This window comes from Oryza sativa, chromosome 9, assembly GCF_034140825.1.
Source record: "Oryza sativa Japonica Group chromosome 9, ASM3414082v1".
Classification (NCBI taxonomy): Eukaryota; Viridiplantae; Streptophyta; class Magnoliopsida; order Poales; family Poaceae; genus Oryza; species Oryza sativa.
The window spans coordinates 21,396,419-21,420,828 of NC_089043.1; the positions used below are offsets into that span (position 1 = coordinate 21,396,419).

Genomic DNA, 24,410 nt, shown 5'->3' on the forward strand with positions numbered 1-24,410 from the left:
TCACACTGCGCCATATAAAAGAGGGGTGGAGGCCGGCACGGCACAAGGTACGAAGTTCACCGCCGCCGCCAACTCCACCCCACAAAACCCTAATCCGATCGAGAGGGGGCGCAGCCAGTGACGGGAAACGCCACCGCCGCGCCACGCCTCATCGCCGGGACGTCTACGACCACCACTGCCGCAGCCGTCATCGCCGTCGACCTCACCGGCGTCGCATCCACGTCAAGCCGCGACGACAACGACGATGTCCGGCGCCTCTTCCTCCACGAACTCCTCAACCGGTCGGTCTATCTAAACCCTCTCCCGTTTTCAATCTCTATAGTTCAAACATCAATCCCAAATAGAACCACCCGACTAGATCTAACCTAGGTGATCCTAGAGCAAAGTCTAACAACTGAATTTCCAATACGCAGTGCTGTCACAACCTGCAGCAGATTTCCAACCTGTGCTTTGTTACAGCCTTCATATCAGCAGGGACATATGGTCATTCAAGTAGTGTCCAACTGTTCCATCCACTTCATGACGCTAAATTCACCTGACCCACAAGGTCATAGCTATCACTTGGGCAGTCATAAGATGCAGATTTTAAGAACAGAAGGATAAAACAATAGTGTGGTGCAAGCAGCCAGATAACTAGATAAGGTATATTTTGGTCCGCTTCTGTTATGGTGCAATTGCCTTAATGCTCCAAGCCAAGTGTGCAAGAGCTTTGTTCCCCCTAGCAACCAGTTATATCAAATCAGCTTTCATATATGACATAGCATAAGTAAATTTTGGTAGTACTATTAACTTGACATGGAAACGAGCATGAGCAGGTGAGGGCATGAGGCATCATCTAGCACATGAGATATTAAATATCAATTCCATGATTGAAAAACGAAGGTAAAAAAACATCAATTTCATTGTGTAGATAAGCAACTGAGAATTGAAAATGATCCAATGGTAGCAGCATAACAAAGATAAATTTTACCAACAAGGAATCATGGGCAGCACTTGGTAGCAGATACCATGCGTTGTGGACTTGTTGGACGTCAGAACTGCCCTCGTGATAGCAGATCAGATCATCAGACCATATTTTAGCCAGGCCGGCCTAAGATAGGCGGACCAAATTTACTTAAGAAAAGGGGTATTTACACATATACAAGTTTCAGACTTCGACAAGAGGCTGTCGAAGTGAAAGGATGTTGCCATCGCAGCAACTTCCTAAAAGAAAAACAAGTTACAGAAGGTTGTTACTCTCCTAAAACATTGAAAACCCCAGCTTCTTTCTAGATTGCCGCTTCATCTTTAATTGCGCCAAACAGGAACCCCGCTGTTCGGCTCTGAGCGTTTCTTTCCTTCCAAATCATCCAACAGACCAGCAGCACTAAAGTGTCAAATGCGCTCCTCTGGCTGGTTTGAAAGACCTGCCACCACTCCAACCACCAATCTCCAAGGTCCAATCCGAGCTCTGCCGGCAGCTGGAACCCGGCACCGATCCAACCCTTGATCTTTCTCCAGACATTTGAAGTGTAAGGACAGGAGACAAAGAGGTGCTCGCAATCTTCGTCATTGCTCATGCAGAGGGGGCAGGATTGTTGGTGTGGCCATCCTCGCTTGGTGAGATTGTCGGCCGTGAGACACCTCCCTCTCGGCCAACCACATAAAAAATTTCACTTTGGAAGGTTCTCTAGTGTGCCAAATCAGACTGCCACATCTCGCTTCTGTATTTGCCATGAAGAACAGTTCGTAAGCCGAAGCAGGGGTGAACTTCCCATTTGCAGCCCTCTTCCAAACAGTCACATCCTCCTCTCCCCCTTGCACCTGCACCTCCTGGACTGCATCCCAAATCTGAAAATACTCCCCGATGGCTCGATTAGATGGCGCACCTTTGATGTCACACACCCACCTGTGGTTCCTCAACCCCTGAGCCACTGTCAAGCCGGTGCGTTCCACATGGCTGAAAATCAACTGGAACCTCGATTTTATGCTTCCCATTGGCAACCAGTCCGCAAGCCGAAACTTCGTGTTTTTTCCATCTCCTACCTCTTGCCGTGATGCTGAGTAGTAGAGGTCTCTCAGATCTTTCGGCTCCACAGTCGCAACTGTTGTCCAAGGCCGGTCTTGCTGCTCACCCTTCTTAGCCAATCACTTGAGCCGAAGCGCTTTGCCAAAGAAGTCCAGGCTTTTTATACCCAACCCTCCCTTTTCAAACGGCATACAAACCGCTTTCCAAGCCACCAAACAATGTCCGCCACTCACCTCCTCCTGCCCCTTCCACAGGAACCCCCGACACTTTCTATTAATCTCTTTGATCGAACACTGTGGCAGCTCAAGCACCGAGAGGTAGTGCACCGGCAAGGCAAACAGGACAGACTTGATCAGAGTCAGACGATCTCCAGTAGACAGGAATTTTGGCTTCCAAATCATCAGACCATATAACTGAGACTGATGAATTGTGAGCGTGCAACTATCTCATAAACTGTAGGGATATGCACATATGATTTTCCCCCAGGACATTCTGAGAAAAAAAAAAGTACGAAATAGAAGTGTGGTACCTCAGATAATCTCCAATCAGTTGATTCCAGACTATTGCTGAAAAGAGAGGCCTGACATTGTAACATGTGCTCCCCATCTTTGGGCAATGAGTTTAAATTCAAAGAGATAAACAAGATGTTCATGTATCATGAATCATTTTAATTAGGAAAGCAGTCTCCAATGCTAATTCCTTGGTTTGCAAATACTTGCTCTCTTCTACAACATCTGTTGTCAAGTTGAGAATTACAGGCCGCTCTGGATCATAGCGAGTAACTTCTCGGACTTTTGCGACCCATTTAGCTGCTTCCCATACACCAAACCTACCATTTTCAACCACAAAACATATTCATGTCCAGGACAACAGAACTACAGAAGCAAACTTGCAATAGCCATTAGCCAGTTATCTTTTCTATTTATCTAGTCTAAGGTTATGTTGTAAATATTACAAGCTTCAATGCTACTCCCTCCGTTTCACAATGTAAGCCATTCTAACATTTCCCACATTCATATTGTTGTTAATGAATCTAGACATATATATCTATATAGATTCATTAGCATCAATATGAATATGAGAAATGCTAGAATGACTTACATTGTGAAACGGAGGAAGTAGAAGGTAGTAAGTCATACATAAAATAAAAAAATATCAAGTTGTTGAGCTATTGTGCATTATGCTGCAGAGGTTTCAGAAGGGGATGGGGGTAGTAAGTACCCACAAAGAAAAGTGTACCTTGTATTAAATGATGATGTCACAAACACTGCTGGGTAAGGAACATCCTTCTGGATGTTATCATAAGGAGAATACTTCCTGATTGAAAGGAACTCTTCATGGTCCACAGGAAATCCAAACTCTTCGTAATCAATAGCTGTAAGAGGTAGAATAGGGTGGAGAAGAGTATTGCAAACATCCAAGAAAGGGACCTGGGGGACAAAATGTAAGTCATGAATCATGATGGGCCATTGGTATAAATAACAAGATCAGTGGTAATAGTACAAACTGAAGATTACAGGGAAAGGATAACTAATACAGCAATCCCAAACTTGATGAAGAATTTGATAACACAAAGTTCCCTATGGATAATCTGTTACTTAAAATGCTTCATTAACTGATTTCATCTGTCACATCTTTTAATGACAAAGAAACAACATAAAAGAAGAGTTCGTGATGTGTGGACTATGTGAACTATTTGTGATGCCAATCTGCAGCAATTTAAACCAATTGTAATGTTCTAAAATTTAGAACAATTTTGATTTGGGGCAAACATATATAATGACAAAATGACTTGAAAATCCTTCCTAGTTCCCACGTGCATTGATGAATAACACCATAGACTAGAAAATAAGAAAGTAATCTTGAAAATCAGCTAATGATTTCTACACAAGCCAATCAGTTAATCATAAATACCTTCAAAACGACAGCACGAAACAAATCGGGCCGAGTATTAATTGCTGAAGCCACCAGAAGTCCTCCAGCACTATATCCCCATCCAGCAAGTTTATTTTCTTTTATGATACCCTTCTCAAGAAGAAACTCACCACAAGAGATAAAATCATATATAGAATTCATCTTTTTTGTACGTGCACCATCTTGGTGCCACTTCTTCCCATAACCTCCACCACCCCTGAAAAAAGATGTGCTGTTATGTTGACACAATTATTTGTGCGTCAAAATTCAGAAGACAAAAGCTGATACATTCCTTGATGCAACAAATGTATAAACAATTTCTCGTACTTGTACAGCTTTGAGCTAGCATTTGTCAGTTATTTCAAGAGGTTGAGATGGTTATGTTCAATTTAACAAAATATAATAGGCATACCTGACATCAGCAAATGCAATCACCCAGCCACGATCAAGTAGGCTCTTTAACTCACTGCGCCAGCGCTTATCCAGAATCTCACCATAAGCACCATGTCCATGAAGTAACCCTGGATTTCCCTCTTGCTTGTGCTTTTGCGAATATACTAATGTAAGTGGAACCAAAACTCCATCCTTTGATGGAACATCATAGTACTCACAAGCATAGTATTCAGAGAGTTCATTCCAATCACAATCTCCAAAGTCCTCACTTGACAAATCACCTCCTTTTGAAGATGGCTTAACCATACTAGCAGCAAAAGCATTCCCATATAGTGCTTTCGTTCTTTCATGAAGCATGTTTTGCTGTTGCACTATTCGCCACTTACCATTCGGTAAGTTGTAGTCAACAACTGCATCAGGCATCTAAAATGACATGATCATAAAGTTGTCCAAAAAAGAATGCATCAACAAGCATGAATATAATCTAATTCATTAGAGTTCTCTAGAGCATGATAAGTAAAGGAGCCACCGACATTGTTGAGAAATTTTAGTGCTATGATGCCACAAGCAATGACATCATTGCAAGCACAACTAAATATCCTAATAATGCACATTGCAAGCAGATTGCTGTAACATCATGAGAAATACCAAACTGTTATCACTTAACAATCCTATAAAGGCATGGCACTAAATTCCAAATAAAAACACAATAATGCAGTTGAAAATGTAACATGATAAGGCTGACATAAAGAGGGAAGCACAAAAAACAGAGGGGATATTGAGAATGTTACAAGTGCGTAAGGAAAAAGCACTAGGCTGAACCAAACAATTTATGTTTCAAGGATAAATTTCCTCTGTCATAACATTATCCACATATAATGTTGCTTTATAACCAAAAAGAATCTTCAAGAACATATTCCAGAATAACCAGAGCTAATTCATATTACCATTCATGCAAATGATTGAGCAACATAGCAAAGAAAAAAAAATGTAATAAGCCATGGAAGTAGATAAGAAGTCATCTCAACAAAAAAGAAGGGATGCGCTTATAGATTGGAAAGTTGGAGAAGAAAGGATGTTATTCACACAAAAAGTGCAAGTAAAGCAACTCAGCATTTTCTAATCAACAGGACTTTTTATGGCTTTGTGAATAAAAGCCACAAAAGGTGCATAAGTGAACTAGAGAGGATGAGATAAATAAATAACACATGTCCATACCACAGGTGATGATATTGTGAAACGCATTGTTGAGGAACGATAATCGTAATTTGGGCCAGGTAAAATCTGACACACATGATTTGGAAGAGACAAGTCAAATGGATGGAAATCTGACAGACGAGCAGGTACCTGATACATGGAAAACAAGTATCCAAAGATAAAAACAGTATCAAGCATCCAATAGGCAAAATAACTGTGGATTTCATTAATTAAATAAGCAGAAAAGATTTCCAATGTTATCATCGAACACCAGAGCAGCAGACTGTGAGGGTGTATAGAATTCCACCAAGAACTAAGGAGTAAATTTTCTCAGCTTGAATTGTATATAGATAAGGAACAACAATTGACTTACTCTGATGTGTTCAGGGAAAGGTAACTTTACTGAACAGAGCTTCAGCTTTCTGCCTTGTCTCAGAACAAGCACCATGTGAGTATCACAGAAGTCAACATCTTCAAGAATAACGCCTGGTTCTTCAAGAAAAACATCCTGATGCAAACATTAAAATGGTTCAAATAGATTAAACAAAGTCACTAATGCGAACTAATCCTGAGCTGATGTGTGCATTCAGAGTAGACTAATTTAATATGGCAAACTTCACACCTTCCAGCTCTTCGGCCCAGGAGATTCCACATCAGACAGCATTAGATAATGAGAATCAACAGGGGTGCCTTCTCTTGAAGCATCAGTAAATAAATATAGGCGTCCATGATGGTGTTCAACAATACAATGAACTTGGGATTCACCTTCCCAAACCAATCTCATTCTGGACAGGGGATCAGAAGCATTTATCAAATATACCTGGAAAAGGTTAATCGAGCATGAGAAAGTGAAGAGAAGAACAACTAACAATATTACAGGTATAGTGCACAAGAAAAAGTGCCTTTGAGTGAGTGTCTGAAAAAACATTTAACGTTATGAACCGAAAATCCTTGGTATGTCTGATATTTAAATAAATATTCTCATCAGGTTCTTCCAACATGAGAACATCATCCTTGCTGGATCCAATAATGCTGCAAAACAGCCTACACAGACAAAATTTAAAGATATAGTTGAGTGCAGCAAAGAGAAAAATGCATAGCAAAAAGAGAACAGATCCACCAACCGATATGGCCTCCTATCCTCATTTGTAACAATGTAAACCAGTGCTTTCCCATCCATAGCCCAGGATATGTTTGAGACCCGGTCAGCACGAGGTTTATCACAAAGAGTTCCTGTCACTAGGTCCCTGACCATTAAAGTGAAGGAATCCTTATCTTTATCATACATAGTGTATGCAATGAACCGGTGATCTGGGGACACTTCAGACAGTTCCTCGTATGAGTATCCTGCATATGAAGCATAGGATATAGCTTTTTAGAACTACATAACCAAGAAAAAATGATTAACTGACTCTGAGCACCCACTTTAGGACTAAAAAGATTGAACAATTGTCTACTTCCAAAACTGTAGTATTGCATATCTCCATTATGCAGTGATGTGTTCCAAAAGAGTATGTAAACCAAATTTTAAAACTTCCATACAGGTCTCCATCTATTTTGCAAAACATCCCATACAGGCAAATTGGAACATTGGAATGATGCTGATGCACCAAAATATGCTTACACGATCTCCCATAAAAGATTGTATATCCCAAAAAAAAATCTCAGCCTTCTTAATTTAACTTTCAATTGAAAAGCTGGGGAGCAACCTGTTTTTTAAAATATCCCAGCCTTCACTCGGTGCTTAATAACCGTAAATATTGGTACACTCGTAGGTCATAAGCTGGTACCAGAATAGTAGAGTAATATGACAACATAATAGCACTAGAAATTTCAAAGTCAGGACAAAATCAAGTATTGTGGTCATGGTTAGGAAACAACAATATGTGACACATCAACTAAAGAAGAATTATGCAATTATAATCTTCCAAAAATAGTTAATACTAAGCAGTAACAACTTTCAAACTTTACAAGGCCCTAAACTTTAAGTGCCTACATAGTCCGCAGGGTGAACTATCAAAGATGAGAAGGTAACAAGAATAGGCAGGTAAAGAATATCTAACAAGCATAGCATGTTATCGAAGCTTACAAATTACTAAAAAAAAAAAACCCTACTCTTTGAAGGTAAACTGAATAAATACTATAACTTCAATGAAAAATAGCAATGGAAAACCAATTAATTACTTCTCAGAATTAAATTGCAGTAGCAAAATATTGTGGAACACGCTGCTTAGGTATTGTCCATTGCAAGGTAAATAGCCAAGTAGAGGAATTACATATACTTATAAAAAAGGAGATTCACTGAAAAAAAAACTTAAATAAACAGCTGCTAACTTTAGAGCGCTAGTAATCAGATTATTATGTACGGGGTAAGACGAAATGGAATTATGTCAATCCCAATTTTATTTCGGTGGTTACCTCCGAACCGCTCGGCCTCCTTGTTGTAATCCACCAATTTCTGCTCGATGCGCTTCCCGGCGGTGAAGTCGAATCCGGCAGAGGGGTCGCTATACGAGATGAACTCGCTGTGTAGCGCCGCGGAGCGGCGGCAGAGCACAGGGTACTGCTTGCCCTCGTCCGCGCGGCGGTAGTACAGCCAGGGTCCCCAGCGGACGGGCGGCGTGCAGGCGTCGGAGGCGAGGCGGGAGGCCATCTCGAGCTGGAGCTTCCGCGCGAGGCGGTCGGCGCCCGCCGCGGCGAGGCAGGCCTCGGCGTACTTCTCCTCGGCCTCCATGTGCACGTCCATGTGGCGCATGGCGGCGGCGTCGGAGAGGGCGCCCATCCACGCGTAGCTGTCGTGCCACGTCTCCCCGTGGATGGAGACCGGCTCGGGCTTCTGCGGCGGCCGCGGCGGGGTCGGGGGCGGGGGCGGGGGTGGCGCGGTGGCCGGCTTGGAGCGGCGGTGTACGTGGCGCCGGAGGAGGAGGCGGGAGAGAAGGCCTACCTGGTGGCGCATGGTCGCGGTCGCCGGCGGCGCGGGGGTCGCCGGAGTCGCCGCCGGTTGGGAGAGCGGCTTGTGGTGGTGGAGGTTTAGGTGAGGGTTTTTGGTTAGGCGATTTGTTCTGGGCTTTCCGGCCCATGAAGAGAGCAAATTGATTGGGCCGGAAGTCGCTCCGGTCCACTAAAAAAACATGTCCAGGTTCAATGGCACATGACAACACGCACGCCGATGCCACACACACACTTTGCAGTGCCATCTCCCCTCACTTCCAAAAAACCGGGCATATTCGAACGCACACTTTCCACGCGAAACCCCACCCTTTAACTCACAGACATGCGGGCTCCATGATTTCCATGGCCCACTCGTCACTGACTCTGTACTAGTACCCACGCCACGCGTGCGGTCTCGCGTGTCTCGCCAAGTTCGCGACGCCTCCTCCGGCGCCCACCCGTGGCGGCGCGACTCGACCCGCTGCTGCTGCTCGGCCCCCCTCATGAATCTGGCCGGCTTTCTCGCCACGCCCGCGACCGCGACCGCGACGCGGCATGAGATGCCGTTAAATCCCTCCTCCTCCGCCTCCTTCCTCCTCTCCTCGCTCCGCCGCTCGCTCGTCGCGTCGCTCCGGAAGGCCTCGCCGGCGGCGGCCGCGGCGCTCTCCCCCATGGCCTCCGCGTCCACCGTCGCCGCCGAGAACGGCGCCGCCAAGGCGGCGGCGGAGAAGCAGCAGCAGCAGCCTGTGCAGGTGAATTCGCGATCCCCCCCCCCCCCCCACTGGTAGCTTGATTGCTATCTCTCTCTCTGTCTCCCTCTGTGGTTCTGAGATTTCTGTGGCTGAGATTTTACTGGGAGTGTCGTGTGTGGTTACGCTTGCGTACTCTTGGATGTGTAGCTTTGTGGCTGGCAGTGCTTCCTGGAAGTGTTGATCAGGATAACCTCGGTGTAGTTGAGATGATAGTTGAAGTTAGGTTCGGTGATTAACTGATTACTAATGCTATGCATTGCCTCGGGCGTATCCTGCAGATTTAGGACTTAGCATAACTATTGGGAGAAATTTATCACAGATTTTGTTGTTGCTAACGTAGTAAGCATAACTGCTTAAGGGTAGTCATTGCTCATTAATATGTGTTGTAGTATTACATTTGTATGTGTTGATAATACTACATTTAGTGTTGTATTCTCATCAGAGCACCCTGGGCCCTGGGGTTACAGTAAGAGTTCCCTGGGGAAACGTACACTAACACTCTGTTGTAGATTTGTAGTCACACTCCGTGAGGTCGTAATTTATCCGCAGCCTCCATGATTCCAGGAGTGTGGATGAACATGGGTCTAGCCATCGACCTTGTGATCTCAAAAAAATATGTTGCAGAAATCTAGAAAGAAAACAATGTACTCCTACATTTGTTGGGGAAAGAAAATGCAGAAACCTACAACATCAAGAACACCTTGGTGATTATGGTTGAGTGTAGTTTCTCTCTCATTCATTAGTCAAAAGAATGTGTTAAACTAAATTTACATAGTTTAATGTTCCAATTATTTGTATATTCCTGTGGAAAAAATTGCAGCTGATTAGCACCATCCCTATATTTCTATTTTTTGAAAGAGGTCATGAATCATGATTTGGATTATTTTTGCAGAATTTAACATAAGAAAGGGATACGGTTTAGGCATAATAGTGTAATACACTTTTTTAAGTTTTGATTTAGCTGGTTGTGACTGAATGGTTTTATTGGGGTGGCATGTTCCCTTCAAGATATCAAATTCTTGATGGTTGCACCCATATTACATGCCATTGCTACAGTATTCCTCATTTCTTCTGTCCAAATATGCTTGTATGATCTACTTCTGCTGTATACTGAGGTCCCATGTTAGTCCTCACAATCCATTCACATTGTTCAATAACCTGGCTATTCTTGTGCTACCTTTTACTCATCTGAATATCTGACTAAATCAGCTCATTGATTTCCCTATACATGCCATATTCTATTATTCCAGTGAGAACTATGTATGTTTCTCTTAAAATCCACTTCGAAGTTAGAGCTATCGTTGTAACTTTTTGTCAGCCTGTTGTTTTTTCCTTTTTGGAAGGTAGGGTGAAAACTCCTGTGAGATTCTACCAAAGGCATATGGCACACTAGCACTACAGTATGATGCCTTATCAGGGGCAGTCCTATGTTCAGCTACCCTGGTGCACCGGACACCGGGTAGCTTGGCCATTTCTCACTGTGTTACGCTACCTTAATCACAATATTACTCAATAATTAGCTTATTAGTATGTATTGGACACCTGATTTTTTTTTTGTTCTGGGTTCGCAGCCTTAGGAAACCCGCCTTGAGAACAACATTTGAACCATATTTCCATGCCATGTTTGTGAACGTGTTTGATTCACCACCTCAAAAGAGATTACAAAAACAGGTGCACTGAGATAAGAATCAAGCAGTGCTATGACATGGGACAGCTGAAGAGAAGGAGATTCAATCTGAAACCAATCCTTTATCCCAAACCTCTGAGTAAGGGTTTTGAGCTAAAGCTGCCAGACAGTGGTCCTAGGTATACTCACCAACTTATACACAAAAGAGTAGTTAGACCAGTGACTCAAATCCTGAGGTTGGATAATATGTTTTTGTTAATCTAAGATAAAGATTCCATGTTGGCTTGGTGATTTCTATGGTCAACCAATATCCACTGTATAACACACTATATCAATTTCATGTCCAGTGCCCAATACATTGAAACCTGCCTGACAAGAATCGAATATTTTTCTTTTAGAAATTCAGTCCTAATATACCAAACAAATAGGGAATTGTCTGTACGTATTGTTGTATGGTTTTGAGTAACACAGAATTTATTATATGCATTGTTTAATCAGTATAATTATAGTCAAAGAATACATACCCTTGAGGTTTATGTTGATTCCTCTCTATTGCAGGTTGCAAAGCGGTTGGAAAAGTTTAAGACGACCATTTTCACACAGATGAGTATGCTTGCCATCAAGCATGGAGCAATAAACCTTGGCCAGGGTTTTCCGAATTTCGATGGCCCTGACTTTGTAAAAGAGGCTGCTATTCAAGCTATCAATGCTGGGAAGAATCAGTACGCAAGAGGATATGGTGTGCCTGAACTGAACTCAGCTATTGCTGAAAGATTCCTGAAGGACAGCGGACTGCAAGTCGATCCGGAGAAGGAAGTTACTGTCACATCTGGATGCACAGAAGCTATAGCTGCAACAATTTTAGGTCTAATTAATCCAGGCGATGAAGTGATATTGTTTGCTCCATTCTATGATTCATATGAGGCTACCCTGTCAATGGCTGGTGCCAACGTAAAAGCCATTACTCTCCGTCCTCCAGATTTTTCAGTCCCTCTTGAAGAGCTAAAGGCTGCAGTCTCGAAGAACACCAGAGCTATTATGATAAACACCCCGCACAATCCTACTGGGAAAATGTTTACAAGGGAAGAACTTGAGTTTATTGCCACTCTCTGCAAGGAAAATGATGTGCTGCTTTTTGCTGATGAGGTCTACGACAAGTTAGCTTTTGAGGCAGATCATATATCAATGGCTTCTATTCCTGGCATGTATGAGAGGACCGTGACCATGAACTCTCTTGGGAAGACATTCTCTCTTACAGGATGGAAGATCGGTTGGGCAATCGCACCGCCACACCTGACATGGGGTGTAAGGCAGGCACACTCATTCCTCACGTTTGCGACCTGCACACCAATGCAAGCAGCTGCAGCTGCAGCTCTGAGAGCACCAGATAGCTACTATGAGGAACTGAGGAGGGATTATGGAGCTAAGAAGGCATTGCTAGTCAACGGACTCAAGGATGCAGGTTTCATTGTCTATCCTTCAAGTGGAACATACTTCGTCATGGTCGACCACACCCCATTTGGTTTCGACAATGATATTGAGTTCTGCGAGTATTTGATTCGCGAAGTCGGTGTTGTCGCCATACCACCTAGTGTATTTTATCTCAACCCTGAGGATGGGAAGAACTTGGTGAGGTTCACCTTTTGCAAGGATGATGAGACGCTGAGAGCCGCGGTTGAGAGGATGAAGACAAAGCTCAGGAAAAAATGATGCCAGCAATCACATGTGGCTATTGAATTTTGAATAATTTGCCTGATCAGAATTGCATTCAAAATGCATGTACTGTTCTAGCGATAGTGTTATCCTGTCAGTGACTTCATCTCTATTGTCGTTTGTATTTGGCTGTGCAAGCGAATATGATGGTTCAGGATTTGCTGCCATTACACTTTTGTAGCCTAAGTAGCAATCTGCGGCCCCTATTTGCTCAAGTTGTTTTCTATACCTACCATTTCACTAATCCACCAAAACTGTAGTGATTAAAGCAAAGCATTTATAACAGCAGAAAATTCATGCCTCTAACTTCCTGCAAGTGGTCAAAAAAATGAATTATATCATTACAGTTTTGCTGGAGGTACGACTGTTACTGTGAATCTGTGATTTCACTAACCCACTTTCTTTTACCTAACTGTTTTCTCTGGTGTCATGTGCATTGACATGTGATGTCTGGAGTCTGGACTACTAGTCATCACATGCTATCTCTGAGATAATTCACGATCCTTCGGGTAATTTTTCTTCTCACCAGAAGTTTTTTTTTTTCTTTTGGATTTCTGAAAGAGACATGAGGGGCTATTCAGAAATCGTCAGGCTCAGGCAATCCTCCTTGAGCCACTGGTTCTGCAGGTGAAACAAACATCACTTGTTACATTCAACGGTGCACGCAATTCTGAAGCTGCTGTTAACATCTAGCACCATTCACCTGACCATCCTGCAGACCGGGGCAACTAAAACAGTTAGGAAAAAAAGATGATGAGATCAAAGAAACGTAGCACGACAAAAGAACCAACTCACCCAATGGCTCAATCACACATTCACACGAGGCAGTGCACGCTTAAATGTGCCCATATTCTCTTGATGCCAATCTTTTTCCTAGTTCACACTTCACACCCTCCCTCCATGGCTCCATGCATGTTTTACTCATTTTTTTATCCTTTTCTTTCATTTTTCTTTGTCTCAGAAAGAGACCGGTACGGTGAACTCACGCTGTCTTTGTTTTGGCATCGTCTGATTAAATCTTTAATAAATGGTGAATTGATCAAAATCTATCAGTAGTTCAGTACTACTAGTAGACAAGATTTGCGTTTTGGAAAAAAAATTGGCTGTCGCTGCATGGTTTGCATATGGACAAGGTTGTACCATGCTAACCTTGTCTGCCGAAATTGTATTATGATTGAAGCGTTGGTTGCCGACCTTGCATATAAAAGAATGGCACAGGTGAGTATTGTATTGTACGTACGGTTTCAGTCTCCAAGACCATATTTTTCTCCCATGACAAGTGCCGTTCCCAAGAGTCCGCATCCTGATGCAATGATCAGGCCTCCTGATTGGCCCTCTTGAGTCTTGAGTTTGTACGGGCTGGAGTGATGCTGCTTATATTAACTACAGTACTTAGTACTGTACTCCTACTGTTCTACAGCTATCATAATTAAGCAAAGAAAATTAGCTCAAACTACTAATCTGGTACTCATGTCATGTCCATAGCCTCTGCTTAAAAGCAATTACAAACTGACAACTAAGGGCTTATGTCAAAAAAAAAGATACACATTTGTTTACATGGTTCCCAGTATATTTCACTCCTTTCCTCGCCAAAAGAGAGAGAGAGAGAGAGTATATTCTACTCCTTTGAATATAGTGCTAGTAATAGGGAAGGATTGAAAATTCCCTTTGTCCAACTCCAGAATTCAATGTAGTCTGCAAGCACCTCTTCAAGGAATTAAGGCTACTCAACCAGTTCATCTGGAAGCCTGGATGTCAAACCACACCAACAGAATAGCTCAAATTCAGCCCCCTCTTTATCCATCTGTACATGTCAACAGTCAAAAAGTCTCAAGATTTGAAATGCATAACTAGTCCAATTGGCTTGCAGGTCAGACTAATCTCCAATTCATTTATTTAACTCACCAAAGCGAGTCCGTGTTACCTGGTTCCATGATCCACTACCCACCAGCACCACCCCAACTACTCACCCCGATCTGCAAAATTAAGCTGAACAAATGCACCACCAAGAAGCTGAAAATTAGGCAAAAAGATCAATACAAGCAGTTATGAATTAAGCTGACCTGCAGCATCATCATCTTGACATGAACAACGTTCAACCGTGAGCTAGCGGACCGAACCAGTCTTGTTTTCCCACATAATCTGAAGAAATCTGCATGATTTATCTGAAGCTCACACGGCACCTACTCCATGAAGCTGTCTGCATATATCATAGTATTAGACTACTAGACATGCCATTTGCTTTCTTTCATCTTCAAGCATATGGAAGAGATCACATAGGAAAAAAAAAAGAAAGTATGGCGAAAAGTAGAGTGTTTCCTATGAAAGTGGTTGCACACTTGCATGCGCTTTGAACGGCTGCGACAAGCGAAAAACTACAATGCCAGGCGATCCTTTCCATGGCCGGCTGCCTTGGTTTTTACTACTTGTCGGAGCTCTCACACACTACGGCGCTTTCTTTTCCATTCTACTCCTAAACCACAATAGTATTGATCAATTAATTTCCTATGTCATGGCTGATGCAAAGAAGTAGGAAACACGGATACCTCTTTAAAATTTGGCGTATCCATAACAGATATGTATTGGATACTCGGATTTGTATTGAATGATGATTTCCATGCTTTTTTAAAAATAAATTAATTTCTGATGCTTTAAGGATACTTCGTTGATACTCCAGCGATACTTCTAGCTCAAATATCATTATGTATTTAAAGTGTATGAAAAAGTCTAAGTCAAGGTTATCAGTTAACTACTCCTATGTCCAAAATATAAGACAATGCATACATTAGATAAATCAATATTTTTAACTTCGATTAATAATTAAGTTAGCAATATATTTGTTTAATGACATATATAATACCATTAGATTTGTATTTGAAAATACCTTAATGGGATGTTAATCTCATAGTTGTTGATGATACATTATGAAGAAAAAATAATGGTTCGCTCAAAAAAAAGGAAAAAATAATGGTCGAAGTACAATATTGAATGTCTTGTAAAAACTAATACACTTTATCATTTGGGACAAAGGAAATATGTTACTTCCCCGATTATAAATTGAATAGACACATCTTTTGGATTTGAAAACAACATTTTCTATCTTTTTCCTATTATATTATTTTTATAAATTATTATTATATATAGGCATATCCATATATATCCATATCGGAGTATCTGGGCAACATGGTGCATGTATGTACATATGACGCGATGGAGATGAAAAATATTTGCAGGATATATGGCTATCACCTCAGTACCTCACTTGACAGCTACTGAATGTGATGTTTATTAGCATAGACGCCTTGTTTGAAACTGCAAAAGCAGAGGGGAATGAGATTTTTAGGCCGGTAAAGAAAGGGGATGAGAAATGGTCCATGCAAATGACCTCGCTTCCTACGCAAGCGAGCATCATGAAACAAACAGGATGAGAGTTTTTCCTCTTTCGCAGAGGAAAACACACACGAAAGAGAAACAAAACAGTGCAAGATTCAAATGAAATGACCATCATGATGTTGTCACTTTGCTGCCGTCCCAGATGCTTATAGTTATATTAGTTTTTTCTTTCCAGCATGTCACGATGATTGAGCCCTTGGACATAGGATAATCAAACTATAATGTCATGTTAGGGGGTGTTTGGGAACTAGAGACTAAATTTAGTCCCTCTCACAGGGACTTATGTTTTTGAAACTTTAGTCTCTCCAACCAAACACCACTGAAGTGACTAAAGTGGAGCTAAACTTTAATCACTCTCACAAAAACATAAGTCTCGCACCCTGATTTATAATTAGCTTATGTGTGACCAATTATTATGTCTCGAGCCTGTTGCTTCTGCAGAGAGAAGAATAAAGGAAAGAAAGGAAAAGATCAAGTGTGGCTCTTGCTTTTTCATACAGATATACTGAAGAAGCTATTCCAGTCAGAAAACCAGCAGCCATTTCTTCTCGCTGCTCATCTTTTTGCTTCACGAAGAACAGAAGCTCCAGCCATGAACAGAGTCAGTGGCAGGCAGTGAACAGAAGAGAAGGTTCTTGCCAACATCTGCAGAGGTGACTTTCTGAAGGGAAAGGAGAAGGAAGGTTACTGTTACATGTGAGAGGTAAGCATAAGAATGGCTTGGATAATGGCTTGAGTCTGAACAAGATAGCACAAGGTTATCCTTTCCAACAACACAGGATCTTTGCTCATTCAATGCAGCCTGACAAGTTGATGCCCTAGATGAGATTTTTATTTAGGAATTGTTTTGGGTTGCAGTAGCAAGCCAGGTCGATGAACAATGGCATTGGGTCCTGCTAACTCTTCAGCACAGTGGAAGATTAACATAATCCTGGTTTCGTCCACATCAAAGCAGGATCAATTAAGTAATCGCAAGCTCCGAGATAAGCTCCTGTTCGGTCTGTCCTTGAGGCCACAACCAAACTGTCGAACACTCGAACCTGTGAAATGTTTCTAGGATACAGCAGAGATGGGCTTATGTTTATATGTCCAATGTCTCTGAATTCGACATTTTACAGGTCAAACCATTTTATCAGCACCCTGTTCCCCAAGTATATTTTGGAGTAATGACAACATAACATGATACGAAGATCAACACGTAAGAACAACGACAAAACATCCAGAATAATTGTGATATCTGACATGGAATGACATCTCAACATAATGTAATGGGGTTGCCGATTAGGATTAGTGTCCTGATGCAAGAACATTACAGCGACAGCGGCTCCCAGTCCCAGCACACAGCAATGCATTGTGCCAGCTTGACACTTGCATAATTCGTCACCAGAATTCATATTTCTGGTGCAAAAATCTGGAGCAGCAAGTGGACCCAAAGCTATGAATCGCCCCGAGTTTTGAAAAAAATGCAGTGGGCACAGATGCAGGGAATGGATAGGCAACACAGAGTGCTCAAATTACAATAGTACCTTGGGTCCTACTAATCACAGTTACAAGTTGCAGGACCAGAAAGAAATTTACAGTCTCCCATGTGCAGTACCATGTACCATTTGCAAATGGAGAATCACTGCACATGGGAGTACAACCTCAAGCGGTCAAGATTTAGACTGGAGAGGCAATGGAATTGTAGTAGTAGATGCAACCACATTATATGTGTAATGCAAATAAAGAACATAGAAGATGCAGTAAATGGCAAGAAGAGGGACTGAGGAAAAAAAGCTCACTCTTGCATTGATACACCTGGATCTATTTACAATTTACAGCTTGCAAGAAAGGGGGAAAGGGGGGGCCGCCAATCGCGATTGCGATGTTGCAGATTCTGAGCTGTTTTGCGAAACAAAATTGTCAGCTCCGCTCTCCCGGCGGCTCCCGTTCTTTGCTGAACTCTCTGACTCGGGGCAAGCGGTTGTGCTTGCTCCGGTCGTCTGAACTGAACCTCAACCGATTAGTTATTGTCCTTCGCTACCCTAATGTACAGTTAGAAGGAAGGAAAGCCATGGTTTCTTCACCACACACTCACTCACACATAGGTATCACAGAATTTCCCATCCATCCTGTTCTGGACCGCCTTGATCGCCGCTACCCGAGCAGCCGTGGCTGCCCTATTAGCAGCCATGACCGCCTTGTGAACCTGCTCGTCTACTCTCGGCAGGTGAAACGCGTTCTCCGCAGCTAGTTGCGCTGCCTAATTGTACAATGCAACCATTAGAACACCACAAGCAATTTGCAATTGTAACCCATAAGCTGATAGTTAGATCAATGTGTATATATATACCTGTACAGCACGCTGAACAGAAGGATCAGTTGGACTAAGGGGGGTCTTCAGAGTCCCTGAATCCCAGTCCCCCGATCGCTTGTCGCCGTTGCGGAATGTGTACATCCCAAATCCTTGCTTCTTGCCTTCATGCCAGGAGCCTTCGTAGCAGTGGCCATTGGCAAAGCTGTAGACACCAAATCCATGGATCTTGTCCCCAAAGTACTCCCCAGCATACCGATCACCATTTCTGAAAGAAATTTTAGTAGCACGCGTTCCAAATTAGATACAGATGCATAAATTTCTCACCGAGTATAATTAAGATGTGAACAAATAGGAGTAATTAGTGTACCAATCGAACAGTTGACATGAAACGGAACAGTGTGTTGCTGTGATGGAGTAATAAAGCACGAAATTTGGCGAGACGCTCACCTGAAATGGTAGCTGCCGAGGCCGTGTTTGACACCGCACTTGAACTCTCCGACGTAGGAGCTTCCGTCGGAGCAGGTCTGCGCGCCGATGCCGTGGCTCTGGCCACCGGCCCACTCGCCGGCGTAGCAGTCGCCGCTGTAGAAGCGGTAGACGCCGTGGCCGTGGCGGAGGCCCTGGCGGTACTGGCCGCGGTAGCGGCTGCCGCGCGCCCAGCTCTCGATGCCGTAGCCGTCGTACTTGCCGTCGACCCAGTCCCCTTCGTACTTGCCCTTGCCGAAGAAGGTGTAGACGCCGCTGCCGTTGCAGCGGCCCTTGTGGAACTCCCCCTCGTAGCAGTCCCCATTGCTGTAGAACTCCACGCCCTCGCGCACGACGCGGCCGTGCGCCCCGCCTTTCCCCTTGTCCCGCTTCTGAGGCTTGTCGTCCTCGTCACCGATGAACCACTGCACGGACCCGGATCCCGAGGAGCGGCGGAGCCGCAGGCGCCCGCGGAGGAGCCGCGCGGCTCCGGCCGCCGCGGCGAGCGCGGCAGCCGCGGCCGTCGCGAGGAGGAGGAGGTGGTGGTGGTCGTCGCGGAGGAGGAGGAGCAGCAGGAGGACGGCGAGGGGGAGCGCGAGGAGGAGGAGCGGGTGGGCCGGGACGGCGGCGGCGCGGAGGAGGTGCGGGTGCAGGTGCGGCGGGGGCTTGGCCTGCGCCTGCTCCTTCTTGTCGTCGGGCTCCGGGTCCTCCACCACCACCGCCTGGAACGACGCGCAGTTGCGGACCGTCGGCGAGCGCAGCAGCGACGAGGGCGTCCGCGTCAGCTTCCCCACACCACCCGCACCCCCACCCCCACCTCCTCCTCCCCCTCCGTGCCCATCCATCCCTCGCCTCCGCCGCTCTCACCCCTCAATTTCCCACAGATCTTCTTCTTCCCCTCCGTTTCAAATCCCCCCAACCCAGACCGCCGCGCACACAGATCGAACAAAGAGCAGAAGAGCAGGAGTGGGTGGAGCGGAGAGAAGAGAGGAGAGGAGGCGAGGTGAGGCGGAGAGGCCTCTTATAACTACCGTGCAGGAGGACAGAGGGAAGCCGGTGAGGTGACCAAGCTCCGCGTGCGTCCCCCGCGCCGCGCCGACCTGTGTGGCTCGTCTCGTCTCGCGCCCGGTTCCGGTGGTACAGTAGCAGTAGTAGGGTATTGGGGGCGCGTCTCGCGGGGGTACTCGCGACGTGACGCGACGCGAACGCGACCCGGCGGGTGTTTCGCGCTTCGCGGAGCGGAGGTGTATGGCTGGTCCGTCCGATCCTGGAGCGTTTTGGTGGGTGGGGGGAGGTGGGGGGAGCCACGAGTTCCGGATCTGAGACGGGGAGGGGAGGGGTCGCGCGGCGTCGCGGGGTGCAGGAGTGGTGGTGGTGCGTACGAGCTTTGGGCACGTGCCGAGCGGGGCGGCCGCTTTTTCCTGGCTGGCTGGGACCGACCGGGGACGAGATCGTAGTAGACGGGACGGGCCGGGGGCGCGCGAGACGCCGCGGCGGGGCCAAGCGGATGGGTGGATTGGGCGAATTGGCGGCTTGCGGCCGGTTTGGCGCGCGAGGGTGGATGGCGGTTTGGACGTGTGTGCGCGCGCGCGAGAGAGCGGGCGGCGTGAACGGCACGGCGCGAGGGCGCGACCAGGGTTGGGAACAACTGGTTTTGCTGGTACCGCGCGCGCGCGGTGGGGTTTGTTCGTGCACGGGCGGGCTCAGGTTCTTCGAGAAAATCATGCAGAGGATTGTTGAACTTGAACCATGTCGTTGCTTGCCTTCAAGCAAAAGAAACGCGGGGGTGCTCATTCACGGGAGAACCATTCCACGGTCAATTAAACAGCTTCCGTTTTGGTACGTTTTGGTACTAGTATTTTGGTACGTTGTTATGGAGGAGTAGTATTTTAAAGAGCACCCTGTTTTGAATTGGAAGGGAGGTCCTTGATGCCCAAGGAAACCGCGCGACCAGCCACAAACCGAACCGGTCATCCACTCATCCCCCCGGGCCTTGAGCAGCTGTACGCCGATCCGGGCCGTCCGGCCGTCCCGGTCATCCGCGCGACTCGGCGTGATGGTGATGATTTCACGTCATGTGCGGTGCGAGCCGCTAGGCAGGCCCGCCCCATATATGCCGCGATCCGGGACACTCCTCGGCCACCTTTCGAGACGTGCGAGGCGTACCGCGACGCCCCCGCGCCGCGCTGCACGCCGTGTCGCCGTCCTGCACGTATGACGACGTTCGACGTATCAGCGACCGAGACATCGAGCGTTTCGGCAGCAGCCGATGGCGGCATGGGTGGTTGGGGTTAGATGGGGCTAATTGGGCGGCATATCGCGGCGCCGGCGCGCGGGCGTTTCAGGGCGGCAGCCGAATCCATGGGCGAATTCGCCGCTTTGGACTATGCAGCGTGTTACTACTTTACGATTCCTAGTAATATACTCCCAGCTTTTGAGTAGCTGTATAGCGGTATAGGAGGTCTCATCTCCCAGCTTTTGTGTAGTAGACTTTGGGGGCGCCGACCTCGATCGGTGAATTGTTTAGGCCTTCTTCTCCTCCCGTTCTAGAAACGTAGGCATATGGGTGATACTACTGGTAAACCATACAAACCTAATTATTGGCTGGCACTTGGCAGCAATTATTGGGTAAGCATGTCACGTCCCTAACCTGATTTGGGCAAAGATGAAAATGAGTCTCCGAACTGATTTGGGCAGGAGGAAAATGAGATGACATGCTCTGTCCGCACTGCATTTTCCCGTTTTTCGTGGACTCTACAAACGGTGCTTCGACATGGCTGTAACATGAGAAAGAAAGAGAGAGACAAACAGCGATGTGCATCGAGTATTCGAGTACCCGGCCACCGATGGGCCACATCATATACCTGAATTTTGCAGGCACCACTCATTCAGATTCAACCATACGAGAGGGAGAGAAAAAGGCAGCGTAATCCTTTTTATACGTACATCCCTGCGCTACAAATCATGTGGCCTTTTTAACCCCCATGGAGTCATGGACCAATGGACCATGCATCTTTGATTTCTTTCTTTGGTGGCCCTCGATTTCTCATCATCTTGCACTGTTGCACATGCTCTGACTAGCCAAAAATGTATCTGAGGAATTGTATTTCTTGTCTTCTCTCCTCGCACATATTGGCGAGAATAATTGAACAGCAATGCATCGATCGATCTCGCATATACGAAGCATAATGTGCAGTTTTCTGTACTAGAACAAGAGTATGCAAGCCGAGCACATGTGAGAGTGCATGTAAATAGGGAGGAAATTGCAGTACATCCGGATGCACTGGCAGATACAATTTCACGGTATAGTGTCGGGTACTTTGTCATGAAGTACTCTCTCCATTTCACACCATTGACTTTTTAAGTACGTGTTTGATCATTCGTCTTATTTAAAAAATTTAAGTAATTATTTATTCTTTTCATATTATTTGATTCATTGTTAAATTACTTTCATGTACATATATAGTTTTACATATTTCACAATTTTTTTTAATAAGACGAACGGTTAAACATATGCTAAAAAGTCAATGGTGTTAAACATTTTGAAAATGAGGGAGTATAAGATCCGATAGTCAGTGCGAGGTGATGCAAATAAACTCATGACGAGTTGACGATAGCTCGGTATTGGCGCCAAACGTTTAGGAACAAACATAATACAAAATGTAACAACTTGTTTCTTGTACTATAACAGCGGACCGTCCAATGCTGAAAAACGACATACGCATGCTTCGAATTCAGAGGGTAAAAAGAAACCCCAGAAACTAACCAAAGCGTCAAGGCTAAAAAGCAGACAAAATGCATACAGTTTTTAGTTCGCATTCGTCAGTCGTCGACGTAGTATCCAACATCGCCAGCCTTCTACAAAAGACTGAAAAGCTATGCTACCTTTCGGTTTGGCCCAAATGACCGATCGCCATGCAAGTGCAATACGGTAACTTTACCTTGGTTTTTTTTTCCTCCTTCGGTTTTACTACTGGACGGAAAAATATCCAGGTGCAGTGGAGAAAAGAGAGAAAAAAAAAGCTTTCAATCTAGCGGTGATGCTTGGCGTTGAAGAAATTATGGCGTCCGACATGCAGCAAGGAATGGACCATGCAGGCACTGACAGTGGCTGTTCTGTTCTCGCAGCAGGATTGTTAACAATCAGACGACTGACCTGCCGATAATTTGATAGTACCACACACATGTTCTGTGCTTTGGATCTAAGGTGCGTTTTGGTCTGCTGCCCATTCGATTTGCCAAGTGAAATGTGGTTATGTGGGGGTGTCATGTTCACCACATGTATGGCAACTTCTGATTAAAATGTGGGCCGAGACCGAGAGTTTTATTCGACATACTAACAAATGCTGAATGCAGCAAACATTATGCATTAATTCATTCACTGCACCGGTTCGTTAAAAAAAAATATGCATTCATTTCGTATATGATTATGCTGATATGCTCCTTTTCACCTTTTGGTCCCAAGAAATTAAGCCGAAGTAGGCATTTACACATGCTTCTAATTCACTGTAAGACATGTAGTCAGAAAATGGTTCTTTTTTCCAAGAGTGATCATAAGATGAAGAAAATAAAGCTGAAAACAACCTAAGAAAATGAGCAATGCGTGCACAAGTCAAGCAACGCAGGCGAAACCTTTCAAATCTTGCAGCCTGGCAGATTGGATACATGAGGCTAACTTGGACCGTTGCTGCTGCTGCTGCTTGTACACTAGATGATCCCTCTCAAATCTGAATTATTGAAGGTTGGTGCAGAGCGTTTCCTGGACGGAATGATGAACCCCTTGATCAAACAAACCCAAGCTAGCAGTAGTAGCAATTACTAAAACGTCGTAAATACAAGGGCAGGTGAATCAATCAACCGTGGTGCCTTGCGCAGGAGCCGAACCGGGAAGTTCTCTGTGAAAAAAAGCAGCAGGAATCATGGCACGCAGCGCTGCTGCCTTTGCCAAGAAAAAGCTCATGGATTGCCGTGTGCAAATTGCGTAGGATCCGAGAGCCGAGCAGATAGACTGGTGGCCTCACGAGTCACGAGTCGCCGTCTCCCCCTTCGCGCGTGTTTGATTCGAACGCCCTCGCGTAGACGCGAAGAACGTACGGGCGTACGGCTCGATCGTTCGAGCTCGAAACGCTCCAAATTTGTGAAAATTCTAGCGTCAAACGAAGGCGTGTTCTTGCGTTCAGCTAGAGACAATCTCTCATTAGCCGTGGCGTGCGTTGAAGCTGTGAAATTGACAGGACGAGTTTGTGCGATTTGCTCGCGCTTTGCTTTGCTAGTTTGCTTTCCAGGTCATCTCGATGGGAGGCAAGGACAATGGGCATCACTGTTCGGCATGATCTTCCTCCGATCTGCGGCTTTGCATACAACCCAGAGTCCCCCCACGATGACACTGTGCGACTTCGGTTGGATTGTCAGGGAAAGCTGGAGAACTCATTGTCACCTGTGTTTGTCCTGAAAAGAAACAGGAATCGCCCCTAAACTGATAGTAGATGAGTAGATCGAGTCATCCCATGCTCCCTTTCCATCCTATTTTTCCAGTTTAGCTTCTTACCTTACTTGCCTAGCTAGCAATAGCATAGCTCTCATTATCGATCTCACATTGTATCTTTAAAAAATTATCTGATATTCCCTATGTTATATATTATAAGATATTTTAAGTTTAACTAAATTTATAGAAAAATATAATAGTATTTTCAACTCAAAACAAATCTATAAAAAACATAT

The 24,410-nt window shown here is 44.9% G+C and overlaps 3 protein-coding genes across 11 annotated transcripts; 1 reads left to right on the plus strand and 2 right to left on the minus strand.

The window, feature by feature from the left end:
- Positions 1-1,074: 1,074 nt before the first annotated feature.
- LOC4347241 (uncharacterized) lies at positions 1,075-8,566 on the minus strand. Of its 3 annotated transcripts, none has more exons than XR_001539942.2 (11): positions 7,931-8,566; positions 6,637-6,859; positions 6,415-6,556; positions 6,135-6,332; positions 5,886-6,020; positions 5,534-5,662; positions 4,335-4,738; positions 3,923-4,139; positions 3,248-3,438; positions 2,538-2,837; positions 1,075-2,301 (listed from the first exon to the last, which is right to left on the minus strand). XR_001539942.2 is itself a non-coding variant. In XM_015756329.2 (10 exons), the coding sequence occupies exons 1-10, from the start codon at positions 8,466-8,468 to the stop codon at positions 2,657-2,659; spliced, it is 2,358 nt and encodes a 785-aa protein (XP_015611815.1). In that variant the 5' UTR covers positions 8,469-8,566; the 3' UTR covers positions 1,075-2,656. The 3 variants fall into 3 exon arrangements, 1 of the variants encoding a protein (XP_015611815.1); XR_001539941.2 differs by having other exon boundaries at positions 1,075-2,461; XM_015756329.2 differs by having other exon boundaries at positions 1,075-2,837.
- Positions 8,567-8,903: 337 nt separating this feature from the next.
- Positions 8,904-12,702, plus strand: LOC4347242 (uncharacterized). The gene is made up of 2 exons (XM_015756331.2): positions 8,904-9,195; positions 11,381-12,702. Exons 1-2 carry the CDS (start codon positions 8,947-8,949, stop codon positions 12,530-12,532), a joined length of 1,401 nt encoding a protein of 466 aa, XP_015611817.1. The 5' UTR covers positions 8,904-8,946; the 3' UTR covers positions 12,533-12,702.
- A 1,276-nt stretch (positions 12,703-13,978) lies between these two features.
- On the minus strand, positions 13,979-19,684 carry LOC4347243 (phosphatidylinositol 4-phosphate 5-kinase 7). 7 transcript variants are annotated; one of them, XR_010735075.1, is made up of 5 exons: positions 18,672-19,684; positions 18,261-18,489; positions 14,599-14,735; positions 14,460-14,511; positions 13,979-14,339 (listed from the first exon to the last, which is right to left on the minus strand). XR_010735075.1 is itself a non-coding variant. In XM_015795675.3 (3 exons), exons 1-3 carry the CDS (start codon positions 19,532-19,534, stop codon positions 18,006-18,008), a joined length of 1,257 nt encoding a protein of 418 aa, XP_015651161.1. In that variant the 5' UTR covers positions 19,535-19,684; the 3' UTR covers positions 17,692-18,005. The 7 variants fall into 7 exon arrangements, 1 of the variants encoding a protein (XP_015651161.1); XR_001548533.3 differs by having other exon boundaries at positions 14,441-14,511; XR_010735074.1 differs by having other exon boundaries at positions 14,460-14,524.
- Positions 19,685-24,410: the final 4,726 nt, after the last annotated feature.